At 36.6% G+C, this 20425-nt stretch overlaps 2 protein-coding genes across 2 annotated transcripts in view; both read left to right on the top strand.

Annotated features, from left to right (window-relative positions):
- LOC311084410 (T-lymphocyte activation antigen CD86-like) overlaps window positions 1-20425 on the top strand; it is a 182572-nt gene that overhangs the window by 130967 nt on the left and 31180 nt on the right. The gene's annotated exons all lie outside the window — the stretch shown is intronic.
- LOC311084417 (uncharacterized protein) lies at window positions 4106-9207 on the top strand. Its single transcript, XM_084116425.1, has 4 exons — window positions 4106-4259; window positions 5214-5254; window positions 6404-6727; window positions 6937-9207. The coding sequence occupies exons 1-4, from the start codon at window positions 4252-4254 to the stop codon at window positions 7158-7160; spliced, it is 597 nt and encodes a 198-aa protein (XP_083972551.1). The 5' UTR covers window positions 4106-4251; the 3' UTR covers window positions 7161-9207.

The following is a 20425-nucleotide window of genomic DNA, read 5'->3' as shown; positions in this document are numbered from 1 at the left end:
TCAAAGACCACAAACAACATTGTATTGAAAATAAAAAGGCAACTTAGACAATTGTAAAGCACATGCAAACATAACATAAATCTGTTGACTCTTTGTATAACACTCAAACAAAATAGTCTATATAGAGAAAGTTCAAGAGTCCATGCAAGCAAAATATAAATAACAAAGATAATACTCAACAGTCTTGTCTCTGTCCTTTTCTGCTTTGAGGTATGTAGGCAATTCAAGTCCTGATGAAAAAACAATGTTCCCCAAAAGAGCAAAACGTATAAATCCACTGGTTCATACGGAGCCCCTAAGGGACGTGGTGGTGGAAAAAATTTTAGGTTGGGAGAATTTTTTTTTCCAAATCTTTTGCGTTCCCCCGAGAAACTTTGCATTCCCTCGCAAAACTTTTGCGTTCCCTCGCAAAGATATTTGCATTCCCACGCAAAACCTGTTTTGAGCTCGGACAGACACTTCCTGTTTAATGTCCCGCTGGCAGTGTTTCAGAGCTCCGTACGTTAATGGAGCGTTTCATAGTGTTTGAACTTGGACTCAAATATAAAGAAATGCGGTCAGTGCTTAACTCAAGGAGTTCAGTGAAGCTGGCAATATTCACATAGGCTGTTCGAACTTCCCTATTCTTGAGCTAAACGTTGTTAAAACACAGACACCTATTTACAATCACAGTAACCTAGACAACGAGCTACAACCCAATTCTCATCAAAACCAGCTTTATGGGCCAGATGTTCAAAACATTTAATCTGGATCAAAATTATCCGGATTTGGAAATCCCATTTTTTCTTGTTCAGGATCAGGTAATCCATCTTACTTTTATGCCGGTTTTTCAAAGCAACATTGGACTGGATCACCCTGATCCAGATACACAGTTTTCAGGCCAGTTGTTTAAAGGTAAGCTGATCGGATTTTGGTTATCGGATTGGATCAAATCTTGAAAATGGGTTGTTCAAAAGGGAAAGAATGAATCTGAAATCAGATTAGCGACAAATGTAAGCCAAAAAAAAAAAAAAACCAAAAAAACATGGCCACCCCCCTTTTCCTTTATCCCTCGGCTCATCCTAACAAGAGTCCTTAGAGCCCAACAAAAAAAGCACAGGCAAATGCTCAAAATCAACATACATGCAGATAAAAAAAAATAAACGATAAACATTTTGGCATGGCACATAACACATTGGCAAGTGAGCACCATGCTCACTTAAAGGGGCTATATGCGTTTTTCTGAAATTTAAACTCGCGACTGACACCTGTGGCCAAAAAACAGAACTGCTCTTCATTTCTGCTCGCTCTCGTACGTGCACACTTCACAAGTCATCTGCTGCAAGGAGGTCAACATTATGTTTACAGAGGTAAGAACAGTATACATATATTGTTTGAGATAAGTGTTCTCTTACACTGATAAGAGTAAGTTTCTCCATTGCACTGCTTGCGAGTGTAGGCTACTTGCTGACTAGCGGTGGTGGCAGAGTGATCTGAAACGTTTAACATGAACGCGCTTGACGTCACATCCGCAGACAGCGCGGGAAAAATCCGACCCGACAGAAAATAGGAAAAATAGGATACAGGCTTATAGGTGCACCCACTGTGAGCGGACAAGGTGTCAGTATGCTAATCAGGAGATGTTTGAGTCATAAATGGTAAAATAAAAAGGCTATTGTTACGTTTATTTTGGGGAAAAAGTTGCATATAGCCCCTTTAAGTAAAAAAACACACAATTTTTTTTTTTTTTTTTTTGTGTGTGTGTGTGTGTGTGTGTGTGTGAATATGTAAGTCTTAGTATTGCTTAGTATTGCAATGCTTTGGCAATGTAAATCTTTTTACCAGGCAAATAAAGCCACTTGAATCTTGAATCTATTAACATTATAATAATGTAAAAGAATATACGTAATACGTATAGGGCCTACAGTAAAACAAATGTACGTGTAGCAATGAATTCACAAAGTTCAACTGAATTTAAACAAGCAACACATCCAAACCTACATGCAAATACTGTATGTTAATACACAAGGTTTGAAAAGCAAATTCATTAGACTGTGAAGTTTCACTATCTCTCTCTCTCTCTCTCTCTCTCTCTCTCTCTCTCTCTCTCTCTCTCTCTCTCTCTCTCTCTCTCTCTAGAATGAGGATGTACAATAAACATCAGATCATCAGAGGATATCAGCCTCAGTCTCTCAGAGATTGTTCAGTTTGTCAGGATGAAAACAGGAGAGAGGAACTGTGAAGAAGATCTTTCTGGATTTAGCCCAGATATGAAAAAGAAAACAGGTAATTTATTGTTGTAGAAGATTCATTTTTGTTTTTTAATAATTGTATCACTAAATTTAGCACTGTTGTTTTCAATTATCTCTCTTTAATTTTTCTTCTGTAGGTCAGAATGAGGATGTCACTGGAAGCTCTGCATTCTTGTCCTGCTCTTACAGTGATAGAGTCAAGACATGACAGTATATTAAAGACTCAGTGACAGCAGGAATATATGAGACATCATTCAGAGAAATGTTTCAGTTGAGGATCAGGATCCAGAACACAGTGTTTTCTCAGAGGAGTTTAAGAAAGAAGCTTCACTCAGATACTCATGTAAGTCTGAGAACATTTACTCATTTACTGCTGTTCATTTCACTAATACTGGATCAAACGTCACATCAGACAGAAGGACGAGCATCCTGCTGAAAAGACCAGCTTATTTTTATTATTATACTCAAACTTGATTATTTTTCAGTTGAAACTAGCACAATATTGTGTCTAACTTTTGTCTAGCTTTTTTTCATGTTATTTATTGATGAATTAAAGTGCAGAGACAGATGATTAGAGATGTACTTGGCCCTCTTTTATTTTTGTTATAGGCTATGTAAATGATAGCCTATCCAAGAGGTGTGTGAGTGTAATATGTCTTTATACCCAGATGATGATGCTTTAGTTGCAGATAAGGAGACAAATAGAATACATGAAAATTTATAGATGAAGAGCTTGTTAAGATGAAGGCTGTCTGAAAATAAGCTTTTATTACATCTGGGTAAAACATAATCTATTCTCTTTGGGTGTTACGATGAGGCAGGAATGAAGCGGAGAGAGAATCCATGTGCAAGCATTACTTTTAATAAAACCTCCAGGTAATCCAGGTAATCCAGGTAATCCAGGTAATCCAGGTAATCCAGGTAATCCAGGTAATCCAGGTAATCCAGGTAATCCAGGCAGACAACAGAACACAGAATTTAGGACAGGAACATGGAAACAGCTACACCAACCGACAAACAACAACTGAAGCACAGAGGTTTATATACACAGGCAAACAAGCTAAACAAGATAACAAGGGGGTGTGGTTAATCAGAAAAACCTGGGGAGACTAATAAACAAGAAAAACTACAAGGGACTACAAAACATGGTACAGGACAGGAAATAACAAAAGTCCACACAAGACAAGGGTGAACACAAGACAGGAATCATGACATTGGGTCTAAAGTACCCAAAAGTAGTTTTAGGAAATCATTATTTTACTCATGTGGATATTGGGACACTTTCAGCAGTTTGGATGGTTACCCATTGAAAGACGGTTAGCATTCCTGAAACTACAAATGGTATAAATTATTAATAATTGGGCCCCAGTGTATTTTTAACTTCTATTTCTCTCGGGTTAATGTAAGACATGGACACTATACTAGACAAAGTATAATGGATCTGAATCTATGTAAGTGTAAGACTTTGTATGGTAATAGGACGTTTGAATACACAGGTGCGCAGGAGTGGAATAAGTGGACATTAAGGTTTTAATGGATAATGTTGGTTTTAGTATAAGAGTAAAGAGATTGTTTTTAGATTGGATGGCTTTATAGATTTGGATATATGTGTATTTTGTGTTTTTGTTTTTTGTGATAGTTATTTTTGTGTGTGCAAGTTTTGTCATGAAAATGTCTCGTAAAAAATAAATAAATAAATAATAATAAAAAATCAAGGACCACAATGGAAATAAGTTAATGCAACTTTATTGTGTTATCCTTGACAAACAAGTTGTAATAATGTTGTATTGCTACTTTTATGAAACTCAAACTCAACAAATATCTGCGTGTGTCTGATCAGTTCACGTGATTTCTGTTGACGTCACTTACGTCTGATGTCATGACGTAGAACGCATGGAGTATACGGAAGCTGAAGACCTACGATACTTTCTGTTGTAAACAGTAGTATTTCACCCTAATTTCAATAGTATTTTCATGCATTTTACTCAAATTAAATACATATTGATAATATTGGTCCACCATGATCAGGTATGTTTGCTGAATGCAGAATGAAACGATATTTGCACACACATGTACTTCTCAGCAGTGAGGCCTGATGTAACGTTAGCTTGTTGATCCTGCTGTGTTTTGGTTGTCAAATGCTTTATTTGAACTCAAATTAAAAAGGAAATCGTTTAAGTGTTGTTAAAACATTGAATTGGTTAATTAATGAATATAAAGATTATATGCATGGTGTGCATTAAGTGGTGTGATGGATTTTTTTTATTAATAAAATAATAAACTGTATATCAAACTAATCATAACTCTAACATCTAACATTTGAACAAAATGTACTCAAACCAATCTCTTGGTTCACTTTGAGTGTGTGTGTGTATAAATAACAAATAGGGAAAATGAAACTTTACAGATGAGTTTGAAACAATAGAATTTGCTTTTACCTAGTACAGAAGGGTTTGTCTATGAAGAACCAATCAAATTATGTTTCATGTCATTTTCGCCCATTCTCCTATCCTATAAAACCTGATGTATTATTCTATGTGGGTGGGATTCTCAATGGAATTTGTCTGAGATCCTCGGCCTTGCTTCTTCTTGGGAGAGATTCTCTGAGAAATGCTTGTGAGAAATAGAGAAAAATCTACCACAGTGGTTAGCAGTTAGCATTAGCTGTTTGAACTGGTGTGCAGGGAGTTTTAGTTGATAGTAGTTTGATTTGTAGTAAATTCAAGGGTTTACCAATAGGGTCAGAATAGTAAAGTTGTCAATTTAAGAACATTTACTGCCAGTTTGTAACATATTTAGAGATGAATTTAGTGACATCAGTGATCATAACTAAGTATGGGAGGGACACCCTATCCTATCTTACCATTTTACCTTTATTATGTGTGTTATGTGGGAATCAAACTCATGACTTTAGTGTTTGTACCGTACTATTCAAGTTGAACCAAAGGAAGTTAAATAAACTTGTGTTTTCTGTTTCTGCAGTTGTGGCTTCATCTGTGTGTTTGCGGTGCTGATAAACAAAGGTAAGCACTTAAACTACTTTTGAAAGATGAATCACTGCCACTGACTGTTAAAGTTACAGTTAAAATTGACCATCTGCACAGAATGTTATAAGAACTTCTGCAATATTATAATCCAGCTGGAAAACTTCCTGTGAAATGTCTTTTGCTGGTGTGTCGGTATCTTCAATGTCCTGATGTAGCTTTAACAACATCAGTAGTGTAATACTTAGTTCATAATCAGATTATAGTCACTTAATTAGTCAGGCCTAGCATTAATTTAGTTATTCAAACGCAAGACAACATAAAAAGACATGTTCCTCCTCAGCAGAATTCAATTCAACCATCAGTTTTCACACTTTGATGTGAAAATAAACATCTACACACTGTAACAGATTTATTGTAACACTGTAACACACACATATTTATTGTGCACTTTATTTAGATTCATTGAATACAATGGGAGTTTTCACAAGTGCACTGAAATCATTGAGCTTGCGTTAAACTGACTGACAGCTTCTGTTATAAAGGGAGAGCGCAGTGCTCACTCTGTGTCATTTATTCGCAAGAAAACTTTTTGTTTTTATGAGACTTTGTGAGTACGTCATAATTCACCAGTTTATTTTTAAACCTAGTGATTTTTATCATGTTTAATATTAATTAAAAAAAATATTACAGGAAATGGTTAATATGACCCAATAAACACTCCTCTCCCCCATCTCCTGTTAAAGTGGTTATTAATGTCTTTTTATTATTAAATGAAAGTGTTTTCTATCAAATGTTGGATTTCCTACATCTTGAAACATTCGGTTTTACAAATGTGGACAATCTCAGAAGGATGAACAAATAATGTTTTTGGTTATCACATTGAAAATAACATCTGAAGTACTGGAAAAATGTTGCGTGTGTGTGTGTCCAATTACACACACTGTGTTTCTTATTCCAACGTTCCCATTAGATTCAAGTCTTTATTGCAATCAACAAAACTTGTGTTTGCAAACGTGTGACACCTGCATTAAAAATAGAAATACAACATTAAAGTGTCAACCATTTGATGGTTTTGTGTTGAAGAACAGAATGATAACTAACAGTTCACTGGAAATACCAAAGCTGGCTTATTGAAAACCAGGAAATAACTGTGAATATGGTCAATAACAGTTTGTGTTGTTTCAGTGTCTCTGCAGGAAACAGTAGAGGCTGTTATTGGTGGTTCTGTTCTCCTGCCGTGTTCTTCCACTGAACATGATCTGAAACTTCAAGACATTAATGTACACTGGAGACACAATGGCAAGATTGTGTGTGATATAGTCAACGGTGAAGATTCTGTGGCAGAACAGGACCATCGGTACAAGACTAGAGTTGAAACTTTTCCAGAGGAGTATGAGAGAGGAAACTTCTCCATCAAACTCACAGATGTCACTCACACTGATGCTGGAAAATACACCTGCTTCATCACACCCTCAAATGAACATCATACTGTACAGCTGATCATCAACGGTGTGTGAAACTAGTGGAATTGTGCATAACATTTTTAATATAATAAAAGTTGTTTGCTTTAAAATCTAAATACTGCAAGAAGTTGATCCCTTATTTGATGTTCACTAGTGATGTTTCAGTCTGAATGTTTCTGTATATAAATTATAGACAGGTCTATTATCTTTATCACTGTGAGGTAAAGTTTCCTGTTATACTTTGTTTTGTTGCAGAATCAACAGCAGAAAAAGTATCCATATCGACTGAACAAGAAAACCAAGGAGAAACAGAACCAGACAGTGTGGAAACATCATCGCTTTCGCTCGGGGTTGGCATTGCATCTGGAATTATAGTTACAGTTATAGTTATAGTTATTGTAGCTTGGTGGAAAAGAAAGAACTCAAGCAGTCGTAGGGCAGACAGACACGACATGAGATCAGGCACTCATGAGGTTTAACACATGAATCAGTAATAGCTGATAATAACGATAAAGCATTTGGTACATGACAAGTCAAAACAACAGCAGAATATAAGCTCATTAGACATATTTTCTTAAATATCTGTCTTTCATTATTTACTTATTAATTTATTTTTAGGAGTGTGAGAGTTTAATGTCGCCTGTAACCATGCACTGTAAAAATAAAAGGTGCCTGGAGGAACCTTTTGGGGTTCTTCACTTTGCCACACCGGCGGAACCGTCTGTAGATCCTTTAGGCACCCTTTGAAAAGGGGTGGTTCTCTGAGGAGCCACACAAGTTTCCTGAGGAACTCTTATAGGCACTGTGTGGAACCACTTTGGGTGCCTCCAGGAACCAAATTTCATTTTTTTAAATATTTAATTTCATGTTGTTACTATGGTTACCTTTGACTTCTATTATAATAAACAAATTGGACCAAATACAAAATAAGAATTATTACATATTTGATATTAATTTTTATACATACACTTCTATGCACATGGGAAAAAAAGCTAACTATAGATTAATATCAATGAATACACAAAAAAAATAGTATAATACATAAGCAACATGAATAATCAACCATGTATATACAATAGGCTATACAAGAAAAGACATCTCAACAAAATGCATGGAAACGCATATGTTCCACGAAATAAATCAATGTAAAAAAATTACATTTTGATTAATTAAAAATGTCCATCTTAACTTTAAAACATTTGTGTTTCAGTCCGATGGTAAGTCTGACATCACTGTTTCCAAGTCCAAAAGCTCTATCAGATGCCAAAAACAAACAAACAGTGCTAATATACACTCATTGTGCTGTAATATTCCTGAAAATTATGATCCTAACCTTTATCTCTATACCGAAATCTTAGATGGTTAGTTATTCAGCTATTTTGAATCATATAATGTTCAAGTCTGGGATGCCGTTAGACTGGAGACTGTAATGTACACTATGGCTTTTGAAAAGCTTAAATGTGTGACTTGAATCAACAGTGTTCATAAATGGTTGTTGAGTATTCTCATGAAACAAGATAGAGGAAGTAGAAGTAGAGGCTTCGACCCGGAAACAGTATTAAGGTGCAGTAAAATTATCTGTTGTTCTGTGAATGTTCACTGGTGAATTCCAGTCATTTCAATAAGAATTTACATGGTCAGCAATTTCGTTTGTGGTCAAAAATGTCACTATGGGACCAAGTTGGTGTGAGGTACTTAAAGAGTTAGAAAAGTGAAAAGGTACAGCAGATTCGTTTTCCGTTTGTTTCTCCTCTTTTCTGGTGGATGGTCCAGGCACTTCAGTGATTTTCAGGTCTACAGGAGGATTTTTATTCTTGTTCAAACTTGTATTTCAGCTTACCAAGGTCCCTGCAAAGTACAAAATTTACTGTTAGTAATGTTATTAAAGTGATAGTTGTGAAATTTAAATAATTTCCTCAGCCTTGTGACGTTCCAAACCTGTTTGACTTTCTGTCTGTGGAACCCAAAAGCAGATCTCAGGCATAATGCAACCCCAGTCACCATTCAATTTCACTGCATGAAACACAAGCAGAAAAAAAAAGTGTAAATCATTCATGAAACCATTCTTATGTACACTTGTCTAGTTCAATTCAATGCAACAATTTATGTAAAAAATGGTTAAGCTCCAAAAATGTCCCAGAAAAGATCCTAAAAATAATCAATGAGTTCACAACTCATGTGTTATCAGTTGTGTTGTAAGTCTTCTGAAGCCATATACTGTAATAGCTTTTTCCTTTTTTTTATCGAAAAAGACTAAACTTGAAGTTATAATTCAGAATTAAAATGTCTTATATTCAAATGCAAATGATAAAGATATAAGAAAAAAATGCATAGCATTATTTGTGAACCAAACCTAATATTATTTTTCTGAGTAACATGAATGAGATTTGAGAGCATGAGGATTTTCAGAGAATAACTGATTTAAAAAACACTAGTACACAGTCAAACAATACAATTTCCCATAGAGAAAGTTCATAGTAATAAAGTACTTGCATGTGGTGCAGGTAAGTTAACTTACTGTAATTCAATGTTGCCACTGAAATGTTCAGATTATTTTAGAAATGTAATGGTTGTTCTGGGGATACAAAAGAAAAAAAGCTGATTATTCACAACATAATATTTATTGACCAGTAAATGGCTTTAAAATTGTAACGTATTTGAGAGAATGAGCCAATGAGGGCACATGTAGTAAGTAAAGTTAGGCTAAACAAAAACAGACCAAACTAACTTATATTAACCTGCTTTTGTTATTCATAACAAACGCCAATGACAACAGCAGGAATCTGCTAAATTAGTTAGGCTATATCAGCAATTTGACGACACAGTTGTACAGAATATGTTGAATTGAATGACTAAATCAATCTAAGACAATAAGTCAATAATTTCCATTTGTTCATTACATTAGATCAACGTAACGTTAGTTAGCATCGCGGCTAAAACCTTCATACCAGATACTGTGCAATAAACGAGTGGTAAACACTGTAAAAACGTAGTAATGTATAATAAATTTAATTTATATATATGTGTGTTTGAATATATAGTGAGTAGTGTTGTCACGATACCAAAATTATTGTTTCGATACCGATACCAAGTCAAGTATTGCGATTTCGATACTTTTTCGATACTTTTCCTGAAAAGGGAGAAACACTCTCAAATATCATTGCTGTGCTTTATTTTAAAACCGGGACAACATTCTAATCATATAACACACTAATAAATGAACATATGAACAGCAGATATATTAAACATTTGACCAAAATATGAAATATCAAAATATAAAAAATACATTAGAGCAATGACATTCAAGGTAAAAAAATGATAAATTTAGCAGCATTATCTCATTTATCATAAGAAACATAAGAGCTTTATCTTGATTCTGAACTTTGAATAAAAATATGAACAGCGATTATATTAAACAATGTTTAATATTGGTAACATATGATAAGCCTCATTGGTGATATATTTGACGTGGGAGAGAGAGTTGTGGAAGGCCTATACTTCATGTTAAACATAAATAGCAGCAAAGACAACGTCGGCAGTAGGGCTGCACGATGTGTCGTTTAAGCATCGATATCGCGATGTGCGAATCCACGATAGTCACATCGCAGGATGTGCGATGTAGGCTGATCCGTTATTCATTAACTGTACGGGCCAGCTGCTCCCCGGCCCTTGACGCATGTGATTCGCGGATTAATTGCACATCTTAACCATCATAGAGTGAAAGTTTATCATTTGCATGTGTTTTTAAGTCCTGTCAGTTTAACAGGGCGCATATAAGAACGAGCAGAGCGAGAGCGAGAGAGCCCCGGCCGCGTGCGCGCGCTCACCTTCACCGTCTTCAAACAACACGAGCGCTGTCTTGCTCTCTCTCTCTCCCTCGCGCATATTAATCAAAATCAATTGACACGATGGTGTCGAAAAAAAAAAAACTATCCAGTGATGAAATGTTTTCTGTGTTGACTAATCTTGTGCGATGTCCTAAACTGCTGAGATAATTATACAACGCGTGCCGTAGACTACATGTCCGATTCGCGAACTAATGATTCATTTGAACCGATTCAATTTAATGAATGGTTTAAACCTATGGTTTAAACAACTGACCTGTCCAACACTGAACTCACGAGACGTCTGAATTGGTGTATACAAAACCTGTAACACTTTACAATAATGTTCTATTTATTAAACTATTTAACTACATTAGTTAACATTTAATATTAGTAAACTGCACTTCTACAACATTGTTAATTTCAACATTTAGGCTATAGCCTTATTGAAATCAAAAGTTGTGCAGTATGTGTTAACATAGTTAATGCACTGTGAAGTAACATTACCAAACAATGAACAGCTGTATTTTTATAAACTAAGATAAACAAAGATTAATAAATACAGAAGTATTGCTCATGGTAAGTTCATGTTAGTTACTAGATTCATTAACTAATGTTAACAATTCAAACCATATCCTAAAGTTACAAACAAATAATTTACTCTAATTTAAATAATACTCTGATGTTTAAATAATTTAAAATGAGAATGTAAGTGTGCTTACCCCATATTTGTTTGTAAGAAAAAATTAGATTAGATTTCATTTCATATCGCAATATATATCGCAGAAAAATAAAATATCGCAATGTCATTTTTTCCCAATATCGTGCAACCCTAGTCGGCAGTGTTGACGGCAAAATAGGCTACAGAATAATTCGTTCTGTATTGAGAGGTGCAATATTTGAAAATCGATCATATTTTTTTTAAATTACATTTATATTTATGTCAAAACTTTCAAACATCAAAATGTCATTTATTAATATGTATTCGTGTCAAAATTACATGACATGACAAATTACATATTTTGCCTAGAAACGCTTCCAACACGCTTGCGTGTCGCGTGAAAAATAGGCGTCGGTTCTATTTCTAGCATGCACACGTTTTCCGCGCGTCTCGAGCTGCGCCCAGACGCGTGTGTCACGCAGGCAGTTAACATGGGAGCCGAAATAAAAACGGACACGACACGCAGCCAGTGTGTCACCGGCCTTACAAATCTTGAACGCGGTCATTCTTAGAAGTATCGATACTAATAAATTAAGGAATCGTGACGTTTTTAATTTCCGATTTACTTTTGAAGTATCAGTGCACCGTGCAACAGAGCAAGGTAGGCAACGTACTTCCATATGTCACTCCTCGCGTCATCTTTTTCTACGAGTCGTGGACCACTTGTGCTCGCACATGCAGCCATCTCGCTGTAGTGTTTTGTCACATGACACTGACAGCGGCAGGTTCTTTGCTGCGTGCGTCAGGAAAAAAACACAGACGTCCATAGGGAGGCGTTTTTTTTTTTTTTTTAAGTATCGATACTGATAAATTTAGGTATCGTGACGTTTTTCATTTCCGAGTATCGCGATACTTTTGAAGTATCGATACACCGTGCAACACTAATAGTGAGTAGACTCTGTATTTATATTTATTTGCGAGTTTACAAACCTTGTAACCAGGGGCGGATTAAGGTGGTCAGGGGCCCCTAGGCTGCTCTTTGTGTGAGGCCCCCCCTACACTACAATGTTTCCTTTACATTCCTTCAAGTGGTGGCCAATTCACATCTACCCAATCACCTACTTGTTTTTTTTTTCCTTTCTTTTTTTTTTCTTTTCTTATGGGCCAATTAGGGTCTTTTTTTGTTCGCGGCGCGGTTATGGATTTGTTTTTCTTCAAAAAAAAAAAAAAACTTTTAATATATTTTAATTTGTCAAGAATTGTAAAAAATCGTCAATAAGCTCATAATTTGTGCTAAAATAGTCTAAATGTTTAGTTTTAAGAACAATTTTAAAAAGCTGGTTATGTCCATTTTGATGTTTCTGTGCAAGTTCAGCAGACAGTGAGGTTCGGGTTTGTTCCGATCAGAGCTCGTGAGCGGAGAGCGCATTTCTCAATATTCCGCTCCGTTCGTTCATTCCGCAGGGTCACACGCTCAACACAGAAGAATGTCCTGCAGCCTGGCTCGAAAATATGTGGAATAAGGGCTGCTTCCGACTAAATTTTTTTCTAGTCGACTAGTAGTTGTTCATTTAAGCCATTCGTGGACAAATCGCCCCTTTATATTAATTTAATTACTTAGGCTATACGGTATGATACCCTAAGAGCGTTTACATATAGCCGCATTCAAGCGCACGAACGCACGCACGCATAAAGCTTGCCACAAAGAACCGGTAAAAGTAATGATTATGAATGTGTCTAAAAAGCAAGGAGACATTTAATTATTTATTGATATACTGGTGATTTCTGTGTCGCTGCAAAGATGACGATGCTGACTCGCCATGAACGCCAGAGAGAAATGCACATTTCAGATGACATATTCAGAGAGTAGCCTATTTCTTTTGGTTTTGAATATTTTCGTTTGCAAGTAGACATTTCAAGCTTTCTATAATAGATAGCCTATATTTCTCAAATCTGTGAGGCACAAGCTGAGTTTCGGCGCCCTCCAGTTCACGTGCAATGCAAGTGATCGTGTTGGCGCCTTATTACATTGTCTGCTATATATTTTCTTCTTATTTAGTAAATACAGGCAATTGGTTGATAAAACATTGATCAAAATTAAGATACAATTTATACAAAACGAAAATCTTTTAAAAAGAGACTTTCTACAAAACAAGACTCAATGAAGTGGTCAAAATCATGTCTTACCCACTCCATGTCTCCAGACATTGCGCATCTCATGATGTATAATATCTTTCTCATGCTGCATGCTCACTTTCATAATCAACATTGATTAAATTAAAAAACATAATGACGTCAAATATGTTCTAACCAGCCCTCGGCCCTGTTGCAACAGTCGTTGTTTAGGTAGGCTACCTTAAACGCGCACGTACAGTCTCGGAGTCATCGCTGCAACCAGGAGATGAAGAGAGCTGAGATCCACATCACCTAGCACATCTTCGTCTCTGCCACCCCAGGATACTAGCGCGGCTAGCGCAGCTAGCGTGACCAGCACCGTTGCTAGGAGGGCGCCAGCGCCTCTGCCTCTCAGCGTCTCTGCCTCGCGAGTGGATGATAGCTCTGAAGACGCCTAGCAATGGTATACCTTTAGTGGCAGTATACCTTTAGTTAAGTTATACCTATGAGTCTTCGTAGCGCGCTAAGAGACAGCGTTATCGGGAAACGCAGCCCAGGTATGATGCGTATGATGCGTAATGGAGATTCCAAAGCGCTCTTCTTTGGTCAGAACCATGGAGAGCGATCGCGGATAGGTCCGTCCTATGCACCGAAACTTTTTACAATGCAACAAAATATTTAAAGAGCATCAAGCTATTAAAATCTATATTATCTATACGCACATATAATATAACAGTATAGGCCTATTAGTCAGTAATTTTTATTAGGTTAAACAGTGATTCGATAAGGTTTTTAATTTAAGGCCCACCCACAATTGGTCTGGCCCATCCAAAACTGGAATCCTGGCGCCGTGCCTTTGCGCTTAAGTAAATAAAAAAAAAAAAAAAAAAAAAATTGTCTGGCCAATCCGAGGCCCCTGCACACGTGGGGCCCCTAGGCTGCAGCCTAGGCAAGCCTGTGCATTAATCCGCGCCAGCTTGTAACGGAGAGCCGAACAAACGGCGGAAGCTTTGATGAGAGGAGCCGTTACTTTCAAACCCGATGACGTCAGTGGATACTATTGTTGTTGCGCGCGAGCAGCGCGAGCACATAGACTGCGCGAGCATCACTGAAGTGACGACAGCAGAGGAATAGCAGCAGTTTCGTGACAGAATACAACTTTTCTCCTCCTGGTTCTTCTTCTTCATAATATTATTATTATTTAGTGTTGTTTTTTAAGGTTTAAATTACTTAATAAAATAGCATAGGCCTATACTAAATATATGTAACCCAAGTGAAAAAGACGTAGGCTACTGTTAAATGTATTAAAATGCATTAAAGTATATTTGTATTGTAGTAGGTCTACTAAAAACACACTCAAGTACATTTTTAATACATTTAATAGTACGTCATTTTCACCTGGGTATGTATACTGAATCAAACTTAAGTACCCTATAAGAATAATAATAATAATAATAATAATAGGATAATAATAATCTTATTCTGGCCTCACTGAACCATTGGGTTCCTCCAGATGCTGGCTTTAACATAAGAGATCTTCCAGGAACCACTTAAATGTTAAAAGATCTTCCAATAACCCTTTTATTGCATTCAGGTTCCTCTATTTTCCCCCAAAGCACTTCGAGGTCTCATGGTAATGAAAAGGTGACTCCAGAACCTCTGAACTAAAGTGCTTAAAGGATCCCATAAGTTCCAGCAAGAACCTCAAAGATTGTCAATGCTCCTCCAGTAACCCTAGGAGAAAGAGCTTTGAGGCACTTAAATTACATTTTGAAGTTCCTTGAGTATCCAACAGGATATTTGAGGCTCCTTTAGTTTTTACAGTGTGGGATCAGAATATAGGAACATTTCCTGCTCATAAGAAAAAAACAATCATGTTTTGGTAGATCATAAATATAAGATAAAAAAGTTGAAATTCTGACATAAAATGTTAATTATGACTATGAAATTATGACTTTAAAAATTTAGATGATCACATGTATTAAAAGTAAAAATTTACACATTTGATAAAGTGCTGCACCTCAAACCATCAGATTAATCTGTGCAGAAAAGTGAAGCGACTCACAACTCTAGTATTCACCAGAACTTAATGTTCCTCCACAAGTATTTTATTCTGCAACTGCTAAAGGACCAAACGTTACATATTCTCGCCTTAATGACTATATTTATATTTTGTACCCTTTATGATTATCAGTTTTAAATAAAGTGCTTTTACTTGCCATTGTATAAAGTGTGCTATAATTAACTTTGCCTTATCTTTCTACTTTGTAAGTTACATTTAGTTTTTACAGTTTTCTGATGTAAAAGACTGTTTTGTACTGTTATATTCCTGCCTTATGCACTGCATTCTTACTGTATAACAGAATGAGATCTTAAAAATGTACATTTTTGGCTGAAGTTAAGACAAGTGAGTCTGTCAATATGTTGCTGTCTTAACAATTATGTAAACATTAATCTTGAAAACATTGCTTTATTTGCAGCAACTGTGAAGTGTTTAACATATTATCAGGTATAAACAGAGGAAACATGGAGCATAGATTCATTGTGTTTGCATGATCTTATTATGTTCAAGACCCAATAAATTGTTTTGATGAAATAATGCATCTGTCAGTTGTTTGGATATTTCTAATCTTATACTTTTTACGAAAAAACAAATGTGTTTCATTTACATGTAATCATTTTTTTTTATGCTAAGTGTAAAAGCAGAAATGTGGTTTCTGGTTAAAACAACAACAACAAAAACAGCACATCAGTGATTTGAGTTTAATTTAAATAAAATTCAGGGTGCTTCTCAATACTCAAATTCTCAATACTAATAATAGAGAGTATTGAGTATTTGTACAGTCTCTTATTGTACAGTCTTACTTTTGAGCTCTTTTGAAAGGCAAATTCATGTAAAGGTCAGGCTGTATTTCCCTGTTCTTTTCAATTCTCTCTTGTTTATCGTTCTGTTGTAAAGTTTTTCTTTCTTCAAAGCAGAGACCAGGAGACGTTGGGATCACGTTCAAACAGAAGTATTCTTTATTGAGCGCGGCTGCGGATTCGTCCAACATAATCTAATCTAACATAACTTTACATGGTATCTTATAGGCATTTTAGGAGGAGGGACTTTTGGGGGTGGAGACAAATTCAAACAAAGCATGTAAATGAGTATACAGGTTAAGGTAACACTCTAGACTGAGGGTCTAGCCAATCCTAATTCAATCAGCATAAGGCTCCAAGGGCCATTTGGGTCCGAAAGCCATTTGCAGAACAAAAGGTGAGATTCTCAGTAGGGTTGGGAATCATAAGAAATTTTCCGGTTCCGGTTCCGATTCCGGTTCCACCAAACGATTCCGGTTCCGGTTCCGGTTCCCATTCAATAAAAAATATTAAAACAACTAATAAAAAATAGTAGTAAGGGAAAAATCCACAATCCTTTTTGTGTTTATTTCTTATACTTGTCAAATGAGTTTAACAGACTGGTAATGTCAACAAATTCAACATATTATTAGGCAATTTTTGCAAAAAAATATTATTTTTTCTGAAGGAAAATAAAAATGTCTGCATTCTCTAGAATAATTTGGGACCTCTCTTAGCTTATTGTATCTCCAGCAGTGGAGAATACCCTCTCAGAAGGGTAGAATATGCTTGAACACCCATGTAAGATGTGTGTAGAACAGATTATTTTTAAAATCGTTTTGAATGATAAATTCATAAAGACTTTACTTGTTTCATTACCGGATAAATCAGCGCTCTAGCAGTTAATAAACAGAGCGGCATGCGTCTTGCGGAAGAACATTGTAGCCGGAGCTACTTCTCTCTATTTATGTCTATGACGAGTCACGCAGGTACTAGGCTACCCCGCAGCGGCTGCGATCCGCCAGTCTAAAGTATAGTTCGAGTATAAACGCTTATTGCAGGCTTAACGTAGTAATTCAGGATAAGACAAAAACACGGTTTGAAAAAAAGGCATTCATGATGCACTCGCTCATTGTATACATTTTATAAATTCTGAACACAAAGAAGTTACGGACTGCGTCTTTATGAATGTTTTGAAGCATCAGATGTAATCGATACACTTAACTGAAGGCAGCGACTTTCAAAAGGTGATTTACAATATTTTGGTTGCTACCGTAGACATCAGTGTTTATACTCGAATTATAAACTTTTATCTCAGTACTTCTGTGATCATTTGAATATTTGTAACAGAAATATCGATACTGTGTGATTGCAAAGCTGTTTCATATTGACAACTGCTCTCTCTGGGTCAACAACAGCGCAAACAGATTTGAATGTTCAGGGGTGAGATTTTTGTAATTTAGGAATAAGATCGCGTGGGTGTTTGAATCGAGATCTTTTAAAGATTAATCGTGCAGCTCTACTGTTTTTAATTCTCTCTCTCTCTCTCTCTCTCTCTCTCTCTCTCTCTCTCTCTCTTTCTTTCTCTCTCTCTCTCTGCGTTGATATCTGACGCAAAACGTATTTGAGTAGCGCGAGGGCTTTTCAGTGCATTCATTACTATTTTAATATGAGGTGAGACGTCGCTATTAAAGGATAAGCTTCCAGCACTTCGCCCACCAGAACCGTTTTTGGAACCGAAACTTAGGAATTTCGCACGGTTCCGGTATTTTTTCAAAAACACTACCGGTTCTGGATAAGAACCGGTTCTCGGTTCCCAACCCTAATTCTCAGTGAATCATTCGTGTGCTAATCCCATCAGTTCTGAGTGATACTGGGACTCAAAGAGCCATTAAAGACAATGAGGAGAAAACAGGAAAGGCAACTTTGCTGAGCAGAATCATTATCTTACCCTTAAACACTAAATACAATATTCTTTACCGTGATGTTATGTAAGGAAGCATATTTGAAATAGATTCTTAAATTTGAATCCTTCAGTCCCCTCTTTGAGAGTTCTTAAAAACTCTCACAAAAATACAAATTTAGACACATAAAGTTAATTCTTGTAACTGGTGTAAGTTACAGGCACATATAACTTGCTCTGTGTTGTTCATCTGTAATTGCATGCTGACACAGAAACAAACATGCAATTTAGGGTCCGTGAATTTCTCTGCGTTGTGTATTTTTCATTTTCTCTTGTGATAGTTCGTTCAGCAGTGGGTCTGGTTGTCTTCTTAAGGTTGGGGCTTCATACGCAGATGAGACGGTCGTTGCATATGGATCTCGAAAAAGCCATCAAGTTTTATCTGCACACTGTAAGACAGAAAACAGAAAAACAGAGAGCAGTATTTCTTCAAAACACTACGGTTGTAGCAGTTTAAACACTATGGTTCTATCGTTTTCAGAGTCTACTGTTGTCGTTTCATTCTTTCCCTATTTCTTAATTTATTTGAAACCTATGGACCAGTGAGGTGAGGATGGACTATGGTTGGGAAGGGCCTATAAGGGAATCTTCACCACAGGGTTGGCCCCCGAAAGCCTGTTGCTTCCAGTTCTTCCTGGGCTCCTCACTGTCCGTGTCCTATTCTGTCCCTGTGTTGTGTACACACTGTACAGTGTGTGAGAAAATTGGCACATTTCCATTCTCCAGTGAAACATCAGTCCTAATAAACATCATTAACAGAGGATGGTGTCTGATTGTAATGTTCTGCAGTATAACATTTTAAGGCCGTGAGTATACTGAATGTCCCCCAAACAAAGGCTGTGACAGTCAATAAGTCTTTCATCTTTGTTGTGAGTTACTGGGGAGATTAAGCAATCACAGCCCAAATGGTTAACACCTCAAAAAGCTTACCCACGAGTCCAATGACGAGGAGAGGGGTTGCTTCAAAGTAGCAAACAAATGTAGTACAATCTGCATAACGTTGTTAACTTGTCTTAAGTTATTTTTGTTTTTTCTACATTCTTTTCCAAAATGTCCGTGCTTGCCACAGTAAGAACAACTGGCTTCTCTAGGACTTTTGCGTTTCTGTTTCTCTGAATTGACCTTAAAAGAAGCTGCTGCAATTTTTACTCTTGCCTTTACATCAGAGTCTCTTTCCCAAGTAGCTAACTTGTCCAAGTTGCTTTGCAGGGTTCTACTGGACCATGTTAGTTCTAAGTAAGGCAACGCCTTTTTATGTTCTGACAGAAGACCCTGAAACCATGCGCGAACTAGGGGACCATTATCACCTAGCACCTGCTCTGAAGTGTCAGCGATTCCGCTGTAAGCGGCAGCGGTCTGGCAAAATCTTTCTGTGTACTCACAAACAGTTTCCCCCTTCTTCTGTACACAATTGGTAATTTTCGACCAATCGATTTTGGGTCCTAAGATATTCTTTAGGATTTTCAAAACACCTTCTCTCAAATCGCCTTTACTGACATGTTGCAGTTCGGAAGTAACAGCAGACTCAAAATTGTTGAATTCAGATTCAGTTAGAATTTGTGACATCAGCTGTGTGACTTCCGGCAACGACATGTCGTAAAGATGCATTTTACTGAACAATGCTCTTCTAAATTCAGAAAAATTTGTGCGTGCTGAGGGTTAACTCTGGGAGAGTCTATCTATATCCTTAGGACCTTAAGATGTTTTGGCAACCGTTTGTATTTGGACAACAGAAGAGTTCGGAGTAACACTTTTAGTTCCCTGAGATCTTCTCCTAGCCCCACAAACCTGCACTGAATCTACAGGCTGATCAGTTACTGATTGGATGGCTACATTTGTTTCAAAGAAAGCTTTTAAGTCAGGATAATTGTTATCAGGCTGACTAACTTCTTCCACATCAGTTTTTTCTGCATCTTTGTTGCGGTTAACTTTCTTAGTCAACGAAGATATTCTAGCACGGAGCTCTTTGATCTGTTTCTCTAGCTCGGAGTTGCGCTTATACTGTTCTGTAGCTAGGGTTAAACCAAATTCTCTGTGACAACAGATAAAACTTTTCACACTGTTCTTGCGAATACTTTCTCCTAGTACCTTCTTACAATCTTCAATTGACCAAACTTTGCCTGGATCAATGCCAAATTTCTTTGTTAAATTCAATCTGACTTCCTCAGTCACGATTGAGTCCATGTACTCTGATAACAAAGACTTGAATTCACTATCTGTCCAAAAAGGTGTAATCTGTCTAGTACTTTTCCTAAACATTTTGTGAATTTCTGTTACCACAAACAAACACTAAAAAAAACTTCTCTCTACTGTCTTGCAAACAGAGGGTACAATCTTATT

This window comes from Abramis brama (genome assembly GCF_963993115.1).
Source record: "Abramis brama genome assembly, chromosome: 6".
Classification (NCBI taxonomy): domain Eukaryota; kingdom Metazoa; phylum Chordata; class Actinopteri; order Cypriniformes; family Leuciscidae; genus Abramis; species Abramis brama.
The sequence above is the reverse complement of the archived record's forward strand: the minus strand, read 5'-3'. Positions and strand labels throughout refer to the sequence as shown.

Coding starts and splice junctions, on each gene's coding strand:
- LOC311084417 (XM_084116425.1), top strand. Junction 5,255..6,403: donor TGCGGTGCTGATAAACAAAG/GTAAGCACTTAA, acceptor GTGTTGTTTCAG/TGTCTCTGCAGGAAACAGTA. Junction 6,728..6,936: donor TGTACAGCTGATCATCAACG/GTGTGTGAAACT, acceptor GTTTTGTTGCAG/AATCAACAGCAGAAAAAGTA.